Source organism: Panthera uncia, chromosome E3 (assembly GCF_023721935.1).
Source record: "Panthera uncia isolate 11264 chromosome E3, Puncia_PCG_1.0, whole genome shotgun sequence".
NCBI classification, from domain to species: Eukaryota; Metazoa; Chordata; class Mammalia; order Carnivora; family Felidae; genus Panthera; species Panthera uncia.
Genome location: NC_064815.1, coordinates 11,100,191 through 11,121,910, shown reverse-complemented (window position 1 = coordinate 11,121,910; position 21,720 = coordinate 11,100,191). Strand labels below are relative to the sequence as shown.

General features: G+C 44.6%; 1 protein-coding gene across 1 annotated transcript; it reads left to right on the top strand.

The window, feature by feature from the left end:
- The first annotated feature begins 178 nt into the window (after positions 1 to 178).
- Positions 179 to 15,721, top strand: CRYM (crystallin mu). Its single transcript, XM_049639170.1, has 8 exons — positions 179 to 409; positions 1,146 to 1,299; positions 3,251 to 3,313; positions 7,899 to 8,000; positions 8,491 to 8,674; positions 12,083 to 12,204; positions 13,153 to 13,237; positions 15,375 to 15,721. The coding sequence occupies exons 1-8, from the start codon at positions 240 to 242 to the stop codon at positions 15,437 to 15,439; spliced, it is 945 nt and encodes a 314-aa protein (XP_049495127.1). The 5' UTR covers positions 179 to 239; the 3' UTR covers positions 15,440 to 15,721.
- The last annotated feature ends 5,999 nt before the right edge of the window (positions 15,722 to 21,720 follow it).

Sequence of the window (21,720 nt, the reverse complement as noted above, 5' to 3'; positions counted from 1 at the left end):
CCACCCACTGCCTCAACTGCGATCCTGGAGAATTCGTTGTTGGAGGGGACCCAGCTCGGCCCCTGGGTTGGGGGTGGGGGGAGGCGTGGGAGACAGGCGGAGGGCGGAGACCAGCGTTGCCCCGCCCCCAGCTAGGCGGTGACCAGTAGGCGGCACCGCGGCGCCCTGCTTTCATTTAGGGAGCAGCCTCGGGAACATCGTGCGCTGTGCCCTAGCTGAAATCGAAGGCCCGCGGCGAGATGAGCCGGGCGCCGGCGTTCCTGAGCGCCGCCGAGGTGCTGGAGCACCTCCGCAGCTCCAGCCTCCTCATCCCGCCTTTGGAGGCGGCTCTGGCCAACTTCTCCAGCGGCCCCGACGGAGGCGTCATGCAGCCGGTGCGCACCGTGGTGCCGGTGGCCAAGCACAGGGGGTGAGTGAGAAAGGCGGGGGCCAGGTGCTGGAGAAACTGGAAACGGGGAAGGGAAGGCACGCGAAGGGAATCAGCGGGAGAAAGGAATAGAGGGCTCGTCTAAATCATTGCTAGTAACAGTTGCCACCTAATATTTGCGCTAACCACAGTACCAAGTGGGCGCTTTACAGGCGTTATCTTGTTTAATTCAACACATTCTCCGTATAGGTAGATATTGATGCAAGCATTTTACTAATGGGGAAAACTGAGACTTAGGTTAACTTACCCAAGGTTACACAGGTAGTTAGTAGCAGAACTAGGATAGTTTTTCTCATCCAGAGGCCGACTCTTATACTCCGCATACTGCCTAAAGGAAGGACAGAGGAGGGGCGCCTGGGTGGCTCAGTCGGTTAAGCGTCCGACTTCAGCTCAGGTCACGATCTTGCGGTCCGGTCCGCGAGTTCGAGCCCCGCGTCGGGCTCTGGGCTGATGGCTCAGAGCCTGGAGCTTGCTTCCGATTCTGTGTCTCCCTCTCTCTCTGCCCCTCCCTCGTTCATGCTGTCTCTCTCTGTCTCAAAAATAAATAAACGTTAAAAAAAAAATTAAAAAAAAAAAAAAAAGGAAGGACAGAGGAAATGGGGGGAAGGAGGGACAGTAGGGCAGTGACAGAGGAAAGAGAAAGGAACGTACACTGGGACTTGATAGGGCACCCCAGCATTGCTTGGAAGGGGTTGAAGTTATCCCTCTCTCCTTGCAGCTTCCTGGGGGTCATGCCTGCCTACAGTGCTGCAGAAGACGCCCTGACCACCAAGTTGGTCACCTTCTACGAGGGCCACAGCACCATCTCCATGGTGCCCTCCCACCAGGCCACTGTGCTGCTCTTTGAGCCCAGCAATGGCTCCCTTCTGGCGGTGAGCAACTCCCTGCCTGGGATGAAGTGGGGGCCCCTGGGCCCAGAGCTAGCCTGGAAATTAGTTCTCTGAGAGAGCTGGGTGGAGATTTGATGGGGACCACACGTGCCCCTCTCTGACTAATGATGTCTCTGGATACCAGCAACAATGAAGGGTGTCTGTGACTGTGTATCTGTTTCCAGGACTTCCTGAGGATGCACAATCCAGCACCAGAGTGCACCTGCTACTTGAAGTGTGTGACAGTGTGGAAGTAATAATCTCATCATTCTTGTAGATGCTCTTGCCCTGTCCCAGTTACTCCAATATACAGTTCATGAAACTCAGTAGCCAAGGAAACATTTATTTAGTGACTTCTCTAGTGGAAGAAAAGGAGTGTCCTATAATCCCTGGGAGGCTTTTCTGAGAGATACACAGTCACTGGTTTTAACGGTTCATGGTAGTACCAAAATACAGCAGTAGCTCATTCACTGAGCACTTTGTATGTATCAGGCATGGAGGACTCGACTTGTATTAACTCTCCTAATACCTAGAAGCACTCTGTGAGGTAAGTAATATCATTAGCTCCCTTTTGCAGATGAGGAAGCTGAGTCACAGAGCAACTATGCCCATCTTACCCAGGTTTACCTAACTAAGTAAGTGGCATGGCTGGACTGCAGACCTACTCAGTGTAAGCCCAGGGTCTATACTCTCTGGAGACTGTGTCTACTGCCTTTCTAACTGCCACTTACTGAGCACTTACCATGTGCCAGAGAAGAGAATTTGATCTCATTCAATTGTGGCAACATTCCTCTGTGGGAGTTTTTCTTTCACACCCCACTCCCAATTTCTGTTGAGGACTCTGAACCTCAGAGTAGTGGAGCCACTTTGCTGGAGGTGACACAGCTGCTTAGCCAAAGGCCCAGGAATCATTGCTAGGCCTGCCTGATGACGGAGTTTGTACGAACTTGTACTCTGAACCCATGTGCTCTGTGCCCTCCAAGCTGGCTCTGAGACCAGGCAGTTGCGTTGTTAGCTGGGTCAGTCTCCTTCATTCCACCCATAGGTCTGGATCTTTAAATCCTCTCTCCTGAATTTCTGGCTCCCCAAGGAACCTGGCTGTACATCACTCCTCTGGGGAGACTGTGTAGCCCTACCCAACCTATACTCATTCTGAGGAGATGACATTCATACCACTACCAGTGGTGGTTCCCCCAGAAAGTGGGACCGGCTCAGGCTTTTAAACTAAATGACAAGACCTTAGATCCTTCCTGAATCTGCTCAGTAGTAAGTGATTCACTTCCTTGTCTACAAAATGGAATACTGATACTACCTGGGGAGCAACTAAGATAAATAACTTAAAAACAGGAGAATAACACAAAGGATGGTGGTTATTTTTAGCCAAACATAATTCAGAATCCCCTAGGGAGCTTTTGAAAACAAGGGTGTCTGGATGCCTCCCTTAGAGAGATTCCCTGGGCATCTGTATCTTCACAAAGCTCCCCACATGTGTGGTAAGAGTTAAGAGCCAGGTAGAATTTCAGTTAAGAGGTAGAATTTCATGGCCCTTGCACAGATGTCATATGTCATATGACTTACTCTAATTCCTCAAATTGTTTCTTCATCTGGTGTTTTGAGAGACCCAGGGCAAGAAAATAAAATGGGCAATTCTTGAAGGCTCATCGTGTGCTAGATATTTACATTTATGTGAGTGCTTTAATCCTCACCAAAGTCTTCTGAATGGTTGGCATTGTCTTTGTTTTTACAGGTGAGCCAAATGGTACTTAGAGATTAAGATATTTCTTCAAAGGTGCATTTCTCATAAGCGGAAACATTAGCTCCAGATCTGACAGCAAGCCTGTGCTCTTTGTAGGATACTGTGATACTTCCTGACGCTGCTCTTTTTGAGCTGTTTCTTTCTGCTTAAGTCGTGGCTAGGGTTGCCCCTCGCTCACTGCCTCTCCTTTCCTCCAAGGTCATGGATGGAAATGTCATCACCGCAAAGAGAACAGCTGCAGTATCTGCCATCGCCACTAAGGTAAGATTAGTGCCAGCCTGTGTTGTTGGGGTTTGCTGGAGAGCGGGGTTGAGTGCCTCAAGCTTGAAAGCCTAAGGGAGAAGTGAGGGACTTACTTCGGTATTCTTTTGGACATAACTGGAACTCCATAAGCCAAAAATGGGATGTCAGATGAGCACAGGGATTCATGAAACTATTAACTACCACTTAATGAGCACCACTAGATTCCGGGGACCCTACATACCTTATTCCTTATCTTCACATCAACCTTGCAAAGGAGATAGGATGATCTCCATTTGCCACATTTAGGGAATGTGGCTCAGAGAGGTTATGTGAGTTGCCCAAGATCACACAGCTACTGAGAAGCAGAGCAAGAATTTAAAATTTGACTTCTATGACCCCCAGGACTGCTTTGTTGCCCCCTGCCCCCGTACTACACTGCTCCTGGTAAATCAGGGTAGTTGCTGCATAGGCCAAAGCCAATCCTGCACAAGAAGCAGAGGGGGAGCTGAAGAGATCCAAGTGCACTCACGTATTCATTCAGCTAGTACCGCCTGAGATCCTACTATATGTTGGGCACTGTTCTAAACATCAGGGATATGGCAGTGAACAAAACAGAGAGTGGCACATGGGGGTTTAAGACAACACACAAGATGAAAAGTGAAACACACAGTTTGGTTTGCTAAGAAAATAATTAACCAACAACAAACTCCTTTTGAGTTAATAACATGCTAGGATTTGCTTTTAAAAAAACCCACTACCGACAAAAAACAGATAGTGTGCTGCATGAAAATAAAGCAGAATCGAGAATACTGGGGAGGGGTGACCTTCCGAATTACCCACGGAAGATCTCATTCACCAAGAAGGTGACATTTGAGTAAAAACTGAAGGAAGTAAGTGAGGGAAGGGGCACTCTTCAGGCGAAAGGGAAAGCAAGTGAAGGGGGCGATGATGTTCCTGAGCACTGTCAGGGCATCCTACAAAAAAAGCAGTATCTTTAGAGGTTAGGGTTACGGAGAAGAGGCTTGGAAAGCTGGGTGTCTTTCACGTGAGATGGGAATGTATACGGTTTGCTGAGCTGGTTTAGGAGTTTATGAGGAATGAGCATAAAGAGGTGTGGGGTCTGGGGAGCAGCAGAGACCAGGTGTTCAGATTGTGAGAGTGTTAAGGTCTTCTAAACACAAGATGGGGAGGGAAGAACGTAAGGATTAACCTGAGAATTGTGTAGGAAGGGGGCAGATCACACACCTGGATGAAATGGTTTTTTGAAGCATATCCAGACCCAACTCAGACTGAAATAGTCAAGGGACTCCTTGAGATATATATAATCTCGCTGGTACAATTACTGCCTTTCATTTATTTGTAAAGGACTCTGGTCTTTTTCAGAAGAACTTCCAACCCATTGTCTTGATGTATCTTTCGGTTTCTGTGAGGGAGGGAGAACAAGTATTATTGGCCTCATTTCATCCTAGAGATGGAGACTAGGACTTCCCGAAGTCATATAACCCACGTAGCTATGGGATCTTCTGAGACTGCCTGGTCTTCATGGCCCAGGTCTGTGGTTTCCAACTCAAGCTATGCAGCAGCCATCACCTGGGGAATGTCTTTAAAAATTCAGATCCCCAAAACACAGATTTGAAATCACTAAGGGTGGGGCCCAAGAAAATGGTTGTTGTGTTGTTTTTTTTTTTTTTTTTAATAGTCTCTGGTTACTTCTGATGATCAACCAGGTTTGAAAACCAAAATCTTGTAGACCCAGCTCCCAGTTACACCGTGTTTTGTTGTTTTTTTTTTTTTTTGCATTGATAAAAATCTGCACTCCCATAAGAGTTGAGAATCATTGAGCTGATGCTTCAGAGTTTAGGCTGCAACTTCCCAGCTTTATGCCCAGGGGTGCAGATGGGTTATTTCAATAAGGAACTAAAGGTCTATTATACTTTTTGCCCTGGAAGAGAGAGTGTTTTCTTTTCCACCACTTCTCATTCATTTAGGGCTTTGGGGAGGAGGATGAGAAGTATAAGAGGTTCTCGGGTTTGTCAGTCACTGCAACTTCTTTGCATTTGGATTGCACATACCCTGAGTTGTGGATTCTGACATGCTTTTTCAAGGTGACAGTACATATCAGAGTTTATCCCTGGCAAGCATTTATTCGGCAAATAATTGAGTGCCCACTAGAGGCCAGGCCCAGTGCTCAGTCTGGGGCATAGAATGGTAAGTAAAACCAGATACAGTACCTGCCATCATGGAACACAAGAGTCTATTTGGGGAAACAGATATTAACCCAAAGATCACACCAATACCTGTGAAACTATTACCTAGACAAATACATCGAGTGTAAGAGGTGAAGTGCAATGAGAGTGTGTAACAGGAGGTCTGTGGGATTTGGAAAGGCTCTTCTGGTGGAAGGGATATCTGATGAGAGATATGAAGGATGGGAGGAGTTACTTGTGAAGGACAGAGAGAAAAATATTCCATGCATAGTAAAGAACCTGTGCAAAGGCCCTGTGGTTGATGGTAGCACACGTGCTTGGGAATTTGCAAAGAAGCCGGTGTGGCTGAAGGACAGGAATTGCAGAGGAACATGGCCTGAGAGGGGGCTGGAGAGATGACAGGGCTACATCTAGTGCTGTTCATTAGCAAATGCAGATGACACACACACTTCCAAGCTCTTTAAGTAAGAAACCTAGCGGATTCATATACATGTTTTTAATTATTTGCATGCTATGGGAAAAAGAATGAAGTACCACTAATCCTGCTATTATTTAATACATCTTATAAATGTTATGCTATTTAGGAAAAGAGATGTCTATTGTAACATTATTACCAAGGCAACATATTATCAAGTAAGACAATCAATCAGAATTAGAGATTTAGTTTCACAAGTTGAAGGTTTGTTTTACAGGACACTGCAATGATTTCTAAAGCCCAAGTGTACTTCAAAGAATAGATTCATATTAACTAAGAACAGGAAAAAAATTGATTTAGTAAAGGAAAAATCACCTAATTCTCCTTGTTGGATAAGAGCATAACATTGCTTGTTTTGTTGATATTGTAATTTTGAAAACTTCCTAAGTCAGATACTTTGAACTATATTTTATGGCACAAAATGGTATCTCTCCTTCTGTAGCTACAGGAGAGATGAACATCTGCTACTATTTCTGTGACTCCTTTTTGCTAGTAATTAGTAATTAAAGAGACTTTCGCTTTTAGGATTACATTCCAGAAATTCAATAATTGATATTGAAGAAAGAACAGACTCAAATTTTACTGAATGAAATACAGAAAAGGCAGAAGAGGTTCTTTCTTTCTTTCTCTCTCTCTCTCTCCCCCTGCCTTTCTCTCTCTCTCTCTCTCTCTCTCTCTCTTTTTTTAAGTAGGCTTCATGTCTAGCATGGAGCCCAGTGTGGGGCTTGAACTCACAACCCTGAGATCAAGACCTGAACTGAGATCAAGGGTCGAATGCTCAACTGACTGAGACACCCAGGCACCCCACAAGAGGCTCTTATTTAATATGGATGGTGTGCCAGTAGGTCTCAACCCCGAATGGTTTTTGCCACCTGTCCCAGGGACATTTAGCAATATCTGGAGACATTTTTGGTTTTGTCACAACTAGGGGAAGTAGGAGACGCTACAAGTATCAAATGGATAGAGGCCAGCGATGCTGCTGAACATCCTGTAATACACAGGAGAGCCCATCCACCCGTTTCTGCTGACAAAGAATTATCCAGTCCAAATGTCAGTCATGCTGAGGTTCAGGAACCCTGCTTTACTTCCTACACATAATAGGAGATTTGTGCCAAATCTGTGCAAATGAGACTGTCTCTGCCCTCATGGGCTTACAGATCAGTACAAGAAAATAAATCTTAAAGAAATAAGTGCTGTGAAGGGATGACTTCTATCAGGGAGGTCAGGAAGATTTCACCTTAGAGGTGATACTTGATATGAGTTGATCATAGAACCCCACTCCCAAACACAGACACATGTACATCCTTAGCAGGTGCCACAAATGACAGGTCTACATTCCTCTTTAAAGGAAGATGGAGGCTGAGAAAGGATCAGCAGTGGGCTTCGAAAATATAATGGAGAGACTTGAGTTGCAAGGAAGGGCCCATGGATTCCAGGTAGCTCTTAGAAGTAACTCAGGGCTCTGAGGAGTGGGTGTGGCCTATCATGTCCCCAGGATGGGGTGGCACAGGAGAAAGAATGTGGTCTTTGGAGAATGAAGGGTGTGGTTTTTGGAGACCCATTGTGCCATTTAATAGTTGTAGGACCCTGCGAGTTACTTAACCTCTCTGGACCCCAATTTCTTCATCTAGAAGAGGAGGATAAAAATAGGAGTGCCTTGCTCACAGGGTGATTGCCTGGACTAAATGAGACCATGAGGGTAAAGCATTGGCATATATTAGGGGCTCCCTGAAGGCTCCTTCCTCCCCTCCACACTCTGCAGAGGAGAAACTGAAACACGAAATATCATCTCCTTCATTGCCCAAGAGATAGTGAGGGAGCTAAAGATAGGGCCAAAGACACCTGGTACTCAGACTGTGTTTGTTCTTCACCTGGCTGCTCTGTCTCCCTTGACCTTTGCCACCTGGTTTCTCTCAAATAGTTTTTGAAACCACCCAGCAGTGAAGTGTTGTGCATCCTTGGGGCTGGGGTCCAGGCCTATAGCCACTACGAGGTGTTCACAGAACAGTTCTCCTTCAAAGAGGTAAGTCCAGGGAAGGCTAGGGGAGAAGAGGAGAGGGAGCAATCATGACCTTTATCTATACTCCTTCACTGCAACATGGGCGATTCTGAAATAGTTAGGTCAAGAGTCTGATCTAGACCATTCTTGTTTTTTTTTAATGTTTGTTTATTTGTTTGTTCATGAGAGAGAAAGAGAGAATGCCTGCGTGCCTGCCTGCTAGCAGGGGAGGGGCAGAGAGAAAGAGGGAGACAGAGAATCCCAAGCAGGCCCCACGCTGTCGGCACGGAGCCTGATGTGGGCTCGATCCCACGAACCGTGAGATCATGACCTGAGCCGAAATCAAGAGTTGGACGCTTAACCAACAGAGCCACCCAGGCACACCCATAGGGGATGATTTAAATAACCTTACCCCAGAGTGGCTCAACTTTCCCCTGGCACCAATGAAACATAATGAAACATAAACAGACAAACAATCGTGGCACCAATGTCCCTCTTGTTACCCCCAATGAAGGTGAGGATATGGAACCGCACCAAAGAACATGCAGAGAAGTTTGCAGACACAGTTCAAGGAGAGGTACAGGTCTGTTCGTCGGTCCAGGAGGCGGTGACAGGTGCAGATGTGATCATCACAGTCACCATGGCAACAGAGCCCATTTTGTTTGGTGAATGGGTGAAGCCGGGGGCTCACATCAATGGTAAGCAGAGTGGCTCCCAGAGCCGTGGGTAGATGGTGGCCATAGTTGTCCCTGGGCTGAACCAAGTGGCTGCATCTGCAGAGCTATTTTCCTCATGCAAACGACCAAGCTTTTTAAGGCCCTCAGGAACATGTGATCCCTGAAAAACAATGTTCACTCAAAACTTTGAAACAAAAATCCTAAACCAGAAGCTTATACATTTAAGTTCTATAAAATGTAACATTTTGGCAAGTGATCAGTCACAGCTAAGTTCTTAAATGTAATGGAGTTTAAATTACAAAAGTCAAATGATTCCTTCTTTCTTAAAAATACTTAGAATTACCCCCTGAAAAAGTTTTTTTTTAATTATAGCACAAAAGACATTTAATATGACATGTGGATGCTATTTAATATGTGTGATAGGATGGGTGGGACTCCAACCATGAGAGTTCCTGGGGCTTCTGAGGATTCTCAAATGACTCTGGAGGTTATAGCAAGAGCTGGTCTCTGTCGAATATTTACTATTGCAGGTGCTGTTCTAAAGTCTTTATTTGTATTACATCATTCAATCCTTACAACAACCTTATGAGGTAGGAGATATTCTTATCATTACCTTCATTTTATAGGTGGGTAAACCAAGGCATAGAGAGATTAAGTAACTTGCCCAAAGTCAGAGGTTCTTAGTGGTAGAGCTGGGATCTGAACTGAGGCAATCTACCATCAGAGCACAAGCTCTTCAATTTTACTACTCTCTATTATCTTCCAAAAAGAAGACTGGAATCTGGTGAGCAAGGAGGGCAAATACTAGGGTTTTAAACACGTTTTCAGTGCCCTCTGTTCTGGTGACAGCCACCTGGCGTGAACTCAGAAGCTAAGAATTCTGTACACATTGGCAGAGAGCAGGCAGAAGCCCAGTGTCATGGTTGTGCATCCAATCACAAATGTGTCCTGAATCCCTACCATGTGACAGGCACTATTCTAGATGCTGGGGAGGCCAAAATAAGCCAGCACTCGGGGACATTTGCTTTCCTGATGCTTACATTCAGGTGAAAGGAAATCGACAACAAACAGGTAAGCAAATAGATGGACTAGATGGTTCCAGCTAAAGAGAAGTTCTGTGAAGGAAACCAGTGTGTGGCTTGTCTGAGGAATGGGCCAACGCAAAGTGAAGGTCTCAGCTTGTGTGGGACTGGTGTTAAAATGATGTGAGTCCAGAGGGTAGGCAGGCAAGAGATGGGTCAGTTCTGGCTTGTGACAGTAAGACCATTTCTGGAAGGACTCGGGAAATCAAAAGAAACCAGTTCTTGGTAAAATGGACAAGAGCTGAATGTTCAGCCAGACTGACTTGATTTTTTTCTTTTTCAGCTTAAAGCAGTACATATGTATTATCTTGCAGTTTCTGTGGTTTTGGGGGTCTGGGCATGGGTTAGCTGGGGCCTCTGCTCACACAAGGAGGAAATCAAGGTGTTGTCTGAGCTGCGGTCTCATCTAGAGCTCAGAGCCCTCTTCCAGGGCTAGGTGGTTGTGCAGATGCTTCACATTGTTAAGAGAGGAATACTGGTTTCCTGGGGGCTGTTCGCAGCTCCCGGAGGCTGTCCACGTTCCTTGTATGGCTGTTTCAGCCTCAAAGCCAACAACAGAGAATCTCTCTCACACTGTGACTCTCCAGGAAGTGCTGCCTAAATCTTGAGTCCAGGCATCCCTTCTGTTTCCCTAGCCCAAAGACAAAATTGGCTTAGGCGTTTACAGAGGCATCAAATATATTTCAGAAAAGTATGTTACAAGTGTGGTTGACAGGGAGACACCAACAACAGATTTTACTTACTTTACAGCTTGGCTAAGAGATAGGCCTGATTTCACCCCCGCCCTGCACCCTCTCCCCGCTGCCGCAGCTGGGGTCTGACCCTCACCCATTCTTGCTCCACTGGAGCAAGGCCAGGGCCCAGACTGAGTGAGACCCCTCCCTTCACTGCCTGGCCCACCTCCATCTGCCCAAGTGGCCTCACAGGACCCTTTGAAAACTCCCCCTGCTCAGAAGAACTGGGGCAGGAGAGGGTTGGGGAGGGGGGATGCAAGTGCAATGAGAAGAGGTGGCTTGAGAGGCTAGGGTTTTTCCCACCAGCTTATGATTTATTTACGAGCTTCATTTAGTTAGTGCTTTTGTTCTACAGAACTCCCCACACAAATGCCCTTCGAGAAGGACATTTTTACACCAATCTCTTTGAAAATTAGAGTAGGGGACAACAGCAGGAGAGGGAACAAGTACAGAAAACTGGACACAATGTGGGAAGGCACATAAATGCCGCCTTATGTGGGTGCAAGGCTTTATAACGGTTTCCAAAGACTAGCTGGCCATGGGCTGGATCCAGCCAGCAGATGTGTTTTGTTTGGACCATAGTGTGCTCTAAAAATCAAGAAATAACACATGCAAATAGATTTCCTGCTTCTCTTTAAAAAAAATAATAAAAGGAAGAAGGGGAGAATATCTAACAGCGGCCCTGCATTCTCACATGGCCACAATTAGCTGGAGATGAATGGTGGCTGCCCTGTTTACAAGGGCCAGCTTTCTTCTGTGTACCAAGGGCTCCACCATTTCCAGTCCAGCCCCTCTGACCAGCTTTGCTCATGTTCCTTACCTGCCTTGTCTTGTGGACTTTTGGTGGCAGCCTCTGTGTTATCCTATGTGCCGGTGCCAGGAGGCATGATTCCTTGGATTCCTCATTATGCTGCTGGGCTCACTGCAAAGGATGTGATATCTTGGTGCCAGGATGGAGCCAGTTTCCTCTCTACTGGGGCTTCTCCGTGAGCCTGGCACTGGGCTCCTTTGTCATGAGTGAAGAGAGAAATGGTTGGGGGTGAGGAGTGGGAAGGATTCAGAACCAAGCAGATTGATAGAAGATGGAGGAGTGTAGGGTGTGAATAAGCTGTAAGTGATGTCTCTATTCCCAGAATTTTATAAAGAGGTCACTGCCCCCAGTAAACAAACAGAAAAGGCATCAAAGGGCCCCAGGAGCACGTCTTAGATACACAACCATGGCCAACACCTTCGGTTCTTTGAGCCTCCTTTGTGCACCTTGTAAATGGAATCAGACATGAAGCGTACTTGTGAGGATTATAAATAAAATGTGCGAAACATCCCACAGATAGCAGGCAGCCAATAAATGAATGCTAAGTTGCCTCAAAATCTCTTAGAAAGATCTTGATATGAAATGCAAAAAAAAAAAAAAAAAAGACAGGCATTATTCTTATTGATGAGTGTTCAGTCTTGCTGATTGGGGGGGCTGGCATTGGGAAATGAGGCATCCCAAATCTGAGTGTTCCCCTGTGTTCTGTGTCACCTCCTTTTCCCCACCCCTCCTCCACTTTTTGGCACGTGTAGTGTCCCTTGCCTCTATTTCTGGGTTCAGGGTCCGTTTTGCTGTCTCTTAGCCATTGGAGCGAGCAGACCCGACTGGAGAGAGCTGGACGACGAGCTGATGAAACAGGCTGTGCTGTATGTGGATTCCCAAGAGGCTGCCCTGAAAGAGTCTGGAGATGTCCTCCTGTCAGGGGTGAGCCTCTCCTCCTGGTGGGCTGCTGTCCAGCTGGCCTCACCTGGATGCCAGGGTTTCATTAACCTTCCCTGCCGTTTGGACTGTTCCAGACCTCAGTCACTCCTACCTCTTTGTGGGGTGACAGCCCCTAAACATCTCTCAACCCTTTCTAATCCCCTTCTGGAATAATGTGGCCATTATGTTAATGACATGTGTTTTCCTGTCCCCTTTGCCTGGAGAACGGCTTGATGGATTTTTCCCATCGGACTGAGCTGTCCTATGAAGCAGTAAGATTGGGAGATAAGTGGCTGGCAACCTTCCCAATGTGGCCAACAAAGTAAGACTGGGGTTGGCCACGTTCTGGCCTTATTCTTCTGTAATCGGAACATAGGAGCAAGAAGAGGGCTGCCAAAATGAGCGTTAAGATAAGAATATGCTTATTTCCTCACTGACAGACTGTCTTGGCTGGACGTTCTCCTGGCTACAAACTTGAATCTCTGCATTCATGGTATATCACAAAGGCGGATGTTATGCAAAAAAAAAAAAAAAAAATATATATATATATATATATGTGTGTGTGTGTGTGTGTGTGTGTGTATTATATTATGATTATATATTATACAATAATTATAATATAATTATATTTTATGTTATATATAATATGTATGTGTTATATATAATTATAATTATATTATATATAACATATATAACACATATTATATATATTATATATAATATATATGTGTTATATATATAATTATAATACAATTATATTATATATATACATATGTAACACATATATATATTATATATATCCTTTTTTTAATGGGGGGAGCCAGTTTACAAATGGTCTTTTTGTCAAGAACCTCATCCAGTTCTGGGTGCTCTCCCTGCCCCTGCTTCAGAACCTGGCCAGAGCAGACACTGGCTCCATGGCCCCCGGGTCAGTGTGTGTTCATTTCACAGGCTGAGATCTTTGCTGAGCTGGGAGAAGTGGTGAGGGGAGTCAAGCCAGCGCACTGCGACAAGACCACGGTGTTCAAGTCTTTAGGTAAGGACCGTTGCTCCCAGGGCACACTCCAGCCAGAGCACAAGGGCAGGCTTGCCCATTGGTGCAAAGGGGAATGAGTCACTGGACTCTGTATTTGAGTCATGAAATCTGTCATTTGAGTCAATTATTTATGTGTGTTAGCACAGTAGGTAGTAAGCCCATGAACTCTGGAACTGGGTGGTCCTGGGTGGGATTCCCTTCTCTGCCATTCCCTGGATATGCGCCTTTGGGCAAGTGACCTCACTCCATCTGAGCCACGGTATCTTCACTACCTGTTCCCTTCAGTGTTTATGAGAATTAAGTGACATGTGTATGTGTGTAAAATGATTTGTATACAGCAAGTGTCAGCAGGAAATCATTTGGACTTAGATCTAAATGAAAGTCAGAAGAAGGTATCCTTCAGAGGTGGGGGTAAGGATGTTTAAAGACAGGGAGCTTGGGGCGCCTGGGTGGCTCAGTCAGTTGAGCGTCTGACTTTGACTCAGGTCATGATCTCACAGTTCATGGGTTCAAGCCCTGCATCAGGCTCTGTGCTGACAGCTCAGAACCTGGAGCCTCCTTCAGATTCTGTGCGTGTGTGTCTCTCTCTCTGCCCCTTCCCTGCTTGTGCTCTGTCTCTCTCTATCTCTCAAAAGTAAACAAATGTTAAAAAAAAAAATTGTTTTTAAGACAGGGAGCTTAAGGGAAATGGCAGGGAGACCTACCAGAAGAGACCCACCCAGGAAGTACAGCCTGAGACCCCTTTTTGTCCTTCCTTCCCTACCCTCCTACTTGCTGATTTGATAGGGACTTCCATGGGGAGCCCCATTACCGACAGAAGCCCAACAAAGGATGGGCTCCCAGTGGCCAGTCTGCCCCTCAGCCCAGCAACTTTACCCCCCACTCGGAGTTAAGGAAATGGACGCACATGATAACAGAGCTGACAGTCAGCTGATACACCTAAAATATTGAAATACTCCCAAACTAGTTGATAAATAGTTATTGCCCTGAGCCCCCAAGAATGTCTTCCACCCTTCTCCCAAGATCTTGCCTATTTCCTATGATCAAGAACCCAAAGCTTTAATGCTTGGCAGAAACATTAAGAGTACTCTAGCCACCTAGCATCCATGCCAATGGGTCAGTATCCGTGCCTTGCTGCGTTTTAAATATATTTTCAAAATCTCTCATGCACAGGGAGACAGGAAAAAGCAGTGTAAACTTTACCCAGAGCTTGGTTCAAAGACATCACACTGATCCAGTTGTGATGGAAAACTTCAGAGTTCAGAGATCAGAGGTCAGCAACCCCTTCAGCAGACCATACTGCAGAAATCTGCTGTGCCCTTCTGAGCAATTTTTGTTTTCTTGCTTTGGAGATTGGTTTATTGGCACAGCTTTCCATCTAGCAGGTGCATATTAAACGCTTATTATGTATCAGACTCCGTACTGGATGTAGTGGTGACTACAAAAATTAGTAAAAATCAGCCCCTGTCCTTTAAAAACACATAGCCACTTGAGGTTAAGCTACATATCCAAAACAATAAGATAAGTGGGGTTGCTGAAGGATGCAGGGTTTGGACTAGACCAAGGGTCTGCAAACTATAGCCTGTGGGCCATACTCGGCCCACCTCCTGTTTCTGTCCTGCCTTCAAGGTGGGAATAGTTTCTAATCAAATGACTAGAAAACAAAAAAGAAGAAGAATATTTTGTGACGGATGAAAATCACATGAAATTCAAACTTCAGTGTCCATAAAGAGAGTTTTACTGGAACATGGCCAGGGTCGTTTGCTTACCTATCATGTATGACTGCTTTTGCCCCACAATGGCAGAGTTGATTGCAACAGAGACCATAGGGCTTGCAAAGCCTAAATATTGACCATCTGGCTGTTCACAGAAAGTTTTCAGCACACTAAATTAAACTTTGAAGGACATTTAAAATGTGTTTGGTGGGCATTTCTTGCTTAGCATCTTTTCCCTGCTTCACCCTGTCCTTCGCAGACCTTCCAAGCCTAAACTCACCTCTGGATATGAGTACGTTTTACCCCAATGGGCATGGTTAGCAGCACAGACAGTGAGTCAGGAAACTGCCAGTCACAGGGCCTGGACTGTTCCTGGGAATGGTGTTCTGACAAAAAGTGAACCACATTTCTGCCCCTTCCAGGAATGGCGGTGGAAGACCTGGTTGCAGCCAAACTAGTGTACGATTCCTGGTCATCTGGCAAATGAAACGAAGGAACTTTGCGTGGAGGTAGATTCAACAGCTCAAGGGATGTTGTTACCAGCTCCCTTTCAATTTCTAGATCAAATGAGGGAACCCGAGGTACAGTGAGCTATAGTTTTGAGCTTATCATGCCTTACCTTAAATAATGAGATCCCCATTTGTGTGTGTAGTTGGAAAGCAAAACTAGGTGGCCATTTCTTCTGTTACACCAGATTATAGTGATGCTCTGTTCCCCCCCGTATTTCACTGCATTTTGTAATTCCTTGAAATAAAGCATTTTCCAAGTCTGCAGTTCTCACTGTGGTCCTTTCTGTCCCCCATGGCAGAGGAAGTGAGGAAAGCAGGTGCTCCCATTCACTCCCTGGGGGAGTTCCAATGACCATAATTACATTTATTTAAATTATTTAAATTAGTATACAATTCCTGTAACATAAAATTCACCAGTTTAAAGTATACAATTCAGTGGTTTTTAGCATGTTCAGAGGGTGCAACCGTCCACTGTCTGATTCCAGAACATCTCATCACTCCCCAAATGAAACCTGGTGCACATTAGCAGTCACTCCTCTTTCCCCCTTTTTCCCAGTCTCTGCCAACGACTGATCTGCTTTCTATCTTTACGGACTTGCCTCTCCTGGACATTTCATATAAATGGAATCATGCTTTATGTAGACTTGTTTCTGGCTTCTCATTATTTAAATTTCAAGGAACAATGGAGCTTCTATATTGGTCAGGACTTCTTTGGTCACAAGTGGTAGAGACCACAACTCAAACTACCCTAGGCAGAATGATTGAAAGAACGAATGAATGAGGAATGGAATGTATTGGCTCTTACAATTCAGAAGTACACAGGTAACTGCTCACAGCTACAGCTGTATCCAGGGCTCCAAGTCTCCATAGGACCCAGTGTTGCTCTCTCCATCCCTCAGCTCTGTTTTCTTCAGTGTTGGCTCCATTACCGAGTAACTTTTCCCCTGGCTGTCCTCTTCGGCAACCCTAGCAGAAATGAAGATTATCCCACAACTCGAAGGACCATCTAGGTGATGTGCCCATTTCTGTGCCTAACACTGTAGCTAAATGAGATGGAATACTCTGGCACAGTCCAGTGCCATGTGCCTGTCCCTGAAACAAACACATCCTCCCACTATTCTGATGCCACTATTATCCGGGCCTGGGTCACATGCCCCCATTGAAGTCCAGAGTGGAATTAGTCCACCTGACCACATGAGCTAACAGAAGAGAAGGGGGCTCTTAGCAAAAAGAGGAAGGAATGGGTATTGGGTGGACAAATCTACAGATGTCCACTAAAGTATCAGTGTTGAGAGGTTCATTAGGAATTATCCAGTCCAACCTCCTCGTCTTCCAGATGAGGAAACTGAGGTGTGTTTTCCCTAGCTCCCCCAATTCACTAGCAGAGTTATGTTGCTCTTGTCCTGCCAAAGACCCCTCCCCCATCCGAATCCACTCCCACTCCTAGTCTGGCTATGAGATAAGTCAACAGCAAAGGAAAACATTTTCTGTTGCTTTGTTTTCCTACGCAAACTCCTAACAGTTCTTCATGCTATAGAATGAAGCCACAAGTTCACCCATTCCCCTACTCACCTCCCCTCTGGTAACCATTAGTTTGTTCTCTGTAGGTAAGAATCTGTTTTCTGATTATTTTTTTTTTCCTTTGTTCATTTGTTTCTTAAATTCTACATAGGAGTGAAATCATATGGCTTAGCCACAAGTTTATCATGTTTGCCAGGCTGTCTGGATAGGGGCCTTTGCACTGGAATAAAATATCGATCTGATCTGCTTTTGCACATCTCAAGTGACGATGAAGTCCTTCTGGGGAACTTAATGGTCACAACCCTAAGGGATGTGTAGAGAAGGATGTGTGATAATGGGATTATTCAAAGTGCCTCAATTACAGTAATTTCTCTGACATTGGCCATAGCAACTTCTTTCTAGATATGTCTCCTGAGGCAAGGGAAAGAGAAGCAAGAATAAACTATTGAGAGTACATAAAAATAAAAAGCTTCCGGGGCACCTGGGTGGCTCAGTCAATTAAGCATCTGACTTCTGTTCAGGTCATGATCTCTCAGTTCATGAGTTTGAGCCCCACCTCAGGCTGTGTGCTGCAGCTCAGAGGCTGGAGCCTGCTTCCAATTCTGTGTCTCCCTCTCTTTCTATCTATGCCTCCCCTACTCACACTCTCTCTCTCTCAAAAATAAATAATAAAAAATTTTAATAAAAAGCTTCTGCACAGCAAAGGAAACAACCAACAAAACTAAAAGACAACCTACTGAATAGGGAAGATATTGCAAATGACATATCCAATAAAGGGTTAGTATCCAAAATATAGAAAGAATTTATACAACTCAACAACCGAAAAACAATACAATTAAAAAATGGGCAGAAAACATGAACAGACATTTCTCCAATGATGACGGAGATGGATAACAGACACATGAAAAGATGCTCAACATCATCAATCATCACAGAAATACAAATCAAAACCACAATGAGATATCACCTCACACCTGTCAGAATGTCTAAAATAAAAAACACAAAAAACAATAAGTGTTGGCAAGGATGCAGAGAAAAAGGAACTATCGTGTACTGTCGGTGGGAACGCAAACTGGTGCAGCCACTGTGGAAAAGAATATGGAGGTTCCTCAAAAAATTTAAAAATAGAACTACTACATGATCCAGTAATACCACTACTGGGTATTGACCCAAAGAAAACAAAAACACTAATTCAAAAAGATATATGTGCCTCTGTGTTTATTGCAGCATTATTTAGAATAGCCAAATTATGGAAGCAGCTCAAGTGTCCATCAATAGATGAATGGAGACTATATATATATGAATATTACTCAGCCATTAAAAAGAATGAAATCTTGCCATTTGCAACAACATGAATGGATCTATAGCATATTATGCTAAGTGAAATAAGTCAGAGAATGACAAATACCATATGACTTCACTCATATGTAGAATTTAAGAAACAAATGAACAAAGGAAAAAAAAGAATAAAAAAACAGACTCTTGCCTACAGAGAACAAACTAATGGTTACCAGAGGGGAGGTGAGTAGGAGAATGGGTGAACGAGGTGAAGGAGATTAAGAGTATATTTATCATGATGAGCACTGAGTAATGTACACAATTGTTTAATCCCTATATTGTATACCTGAAACTAATATAACACTGTATGTTAACTATATTGGAATTTAAAATTTTTTAAGTGCCTTAAATAATTCATAGATTTCTTCTTTTGATCTTTGCATCAGAGCCCATACAATAACTGTTTTAGGCCACCAAGACACAATAGAAAAGAAACAGTCATTGTAAAGGGAATTAAGAGATACAAACTTTGAGTTATAAAATAAGTTGTGGGGATGAAAAGTACAGCATAGGGGATATAGTCAATAATATTGTAGTAATGTATGGTGACAGATGGTAACTATACTTATCATGGTTGAGCATTTCATAAAGTATATAATTATTGAACCACTATGTTGTACACCTGAAACTAATATTGTATGTCCACTATACTTCAATTTTTTAAAAAAGCAGTATTTACCCCCAAAAGCACACAGTCTAGGAAAAGAGAGATGTAAAAAGATGATTACAGTACCATGCTTCAGTATTACAGGAACATATAGTCAGGGTCCCAGCAGGAACAGGGGTGACTGAAGAGAATTCAATGAAGGGACCTTAGGAAAGGAGAGGGGAGAGTTACAGGAAGCAGAGGGGACAGTGAAGCATGCCAAGGCCAGCCACAGTAGGAAGCTGCCACCACCACTCGCTGAGTTGGCATGAGCAGTTAGGGAACCCAGCAAGCACTGGAGCTAGGGCAGACGGGGGCTGTGGGCTTGGATGAAGGGAGGTAGCCGCAGCCCCACAAGGAAATGAGAGGTGGAGTAAATGTCTCAGCCCCTCTTTCCTCCCACTCTCTGGTCTCTTGATGGTGCCTCCCACTGGCCAAACCCAATCAGAAGTCCAGGAAGAGTCCATGGAGGTCACCAATGGGACACAGAGGAAGGTGGAGAATAGCAGAGAGAGGTTCCGGAGGTTAAACAGAACATGGCCTGCACAGCTGCAGGGTCCAACCCAGACTAGCGGCAGGCAGAGAGGGTGAGTCTCCCAAGAGAGTTGGCTACATGGAGGAAGGGTTTCCCAGGAGGAGGGATGATGGTGTGCGGGGGCACAGGCATAGGAGAGGCACACTATATTCAGGAAGCTACAGGAAACCTGGTGTGGCTGTAATTAGGAGAGAGAGAGAGAGGAAGGGCCAGAGATGAGATCAGAGGCTTGTTAAGCATGCCATTCTCAAAAGAGGAAGAATAGATAGAGCCCTGGGTTTCTCGGTCTCTGCATTATCAACATTTGGGTTCAGATTATTCTTTGTTGTAGGGGGCTGTCCTATGCACGGTAGGATGTTTAGCATTCCTTGTTTCTAGCCACTAGATACCTGTATCAACCCCTGGCCCCCAACTCACGATAATGAAAAATGCCTGTAGACATTGCCAGAGGTCCCTGGGGCAAAATTATCCCAGTTAAGAATCACCGACTTGGGAGAAGATAGGTTTAGTTCTGGGCATATTGAGTTTGAGGTACCTGTGAGACATTCAAGGGGAGACGTCAGATAGGCACTCGGGCTTATGGATTTGGAGCTCAAAACAATGGTCTGGGTTGGTTACTCGGATTTTGGAATTGCAAGCATACAATTGATGTGTATAACCTGACGGCCTGAGATATAAGCACGATATGTGTTTGACACACCAAACTCCTTCAGTGAAATGTTCTTTCTTTTATTTCTCACTGACTTTTACGTTAGACTACAAAGAGAGGGAGACAGAGAGAGAACCAAGGGCATTAGGGAGTTTGATAGCACTGGATAAGCATCTAGTTTAAGGGATGGAGGTCTGAATACAGTGAGTATTTAAACTCATCCAGGCTCATAATCCTCCAGTCTGTCTCTAGACAAGGCATTTATACTCCTCTAGCTTCCTCCCTTAGGCCTCTCTTGTTTCATTTAGTTTGAAACATCTAGAATTCTTATAACAGTTATAACCTTTTATAATATGGTATAAGACTTTTTTACAGCAATGTGGCATGATGGAGAGGCTATATCCTTCATGATAAGTTGGGAGAACATTCACATACTGATTCTGTAAATAATTCATAAGAGGCCAAGAGCCCACAAGAAGAGCATAAAGGTGCCTAGTGAGATCCCCAATAGCAAATGTCTCCCCAAAAGAGGTGAGAGTTGTCCAACGTGACTGATGACTACAACTATGTTACACTTGAGGCAGAAAATGGATTGAGAATGGTTTGTGCAATGGGGAGAAAGTTTTTCCTTTCAGAGTCACTCCTTTCGACGTCACATAACCCACCCTGACCCTTAGATGCCATGTGAGACACTACATTCAGTGAAACTCCTAGGAATCAACAGCCCAGCATAATTTGCATCTTGCCTCCAGCCTAGGCCTCCCATCTAGTTATGCAACAATAAATACTGACCATCTGCTATATGACAGACCAGAATTTGGTGCAAGGGATATGTCAGTGAACATAGGACAGAGAAAACTCCCTGTCTCTAAGGAGCTTACATTGTAAGGCAGAACCTGGCTTCTCCAATAAGGAAGTGGGCATAGCAGAGTTCTCAGTAGTGGGAAACTTTTAATTCAACTTCTTTGCTCCCTGATATATAAGACCGAAGGTAATTCTCACTGTTTCGTTCATATATTTTGATCTAATTTTTGTGATAATTGCAGACATGGTCTCTACCCTTTAAATGGAACAACAGGAGATGTTCAGAGAATGGTAGATGAGCCAATGGAGCCTACAAGCTGGGTTACCTTAATAAAAATAAAATTCAGCTGTTGAAAAAAAATGCAACTCTGACAACCCATTGTGGCCTCACAGAGGTTTGTGATTATTCACGTGATAACAGAAAGGGATTAGGTTTGGTCCCTTCTTTTTAATCCAGCAATTTTGGATGGCATTTTCATGTGACATTTTACAATCCACATGTCCTTCAAAATCATATCCCCTTCCCTCATCGCAAAATTGACATGAAATCCAAGGGGATGGTCATGGTGAGAGCTTCCAGTTCTACTGGACAAACAAACATCCTCCTTCCTGTATTTTCTGAGCCAAATACTGCCCCTCCAGTAGGAGAATTCTCCAGCATGGAGAATTCCAGCTGGAAATGAGGGACTCCCACAAAGCACTTTGAATGAGATCCTTTAAGGCGGAGAGTTCCAGTAATATTTCCACTGACCTGCCTTTTCTCATT

What these genes read in the sequence shown, in the direction of transcription:
- CRYM (XM_049639170.1), top strand. Translation starts at nt 240, where the DNA reads ATGAGCCGGGCGCCGGCGTTCCTGAGCGCCGCCGAGGTGCTGGAGCAC. An exon ending in AACAGTTCTCCTTCAAAGAG is followed by an intron (nt 8,001 to 8,490) that starts GTAAGTCCAGGG and finishes CCCCCAATGAAG; the next exon opens with GTGAGGATATGGAACCGCAC. An exon ending in CACGGTGTTCAAGTCTTTAG is followed by an intron (nt 13,238 to 15,374) that starts GTAAGGACCGTT and finishes TGCCCCTTCCAG; the next exon opens with GAATGGCGGTGGAAGACCTG.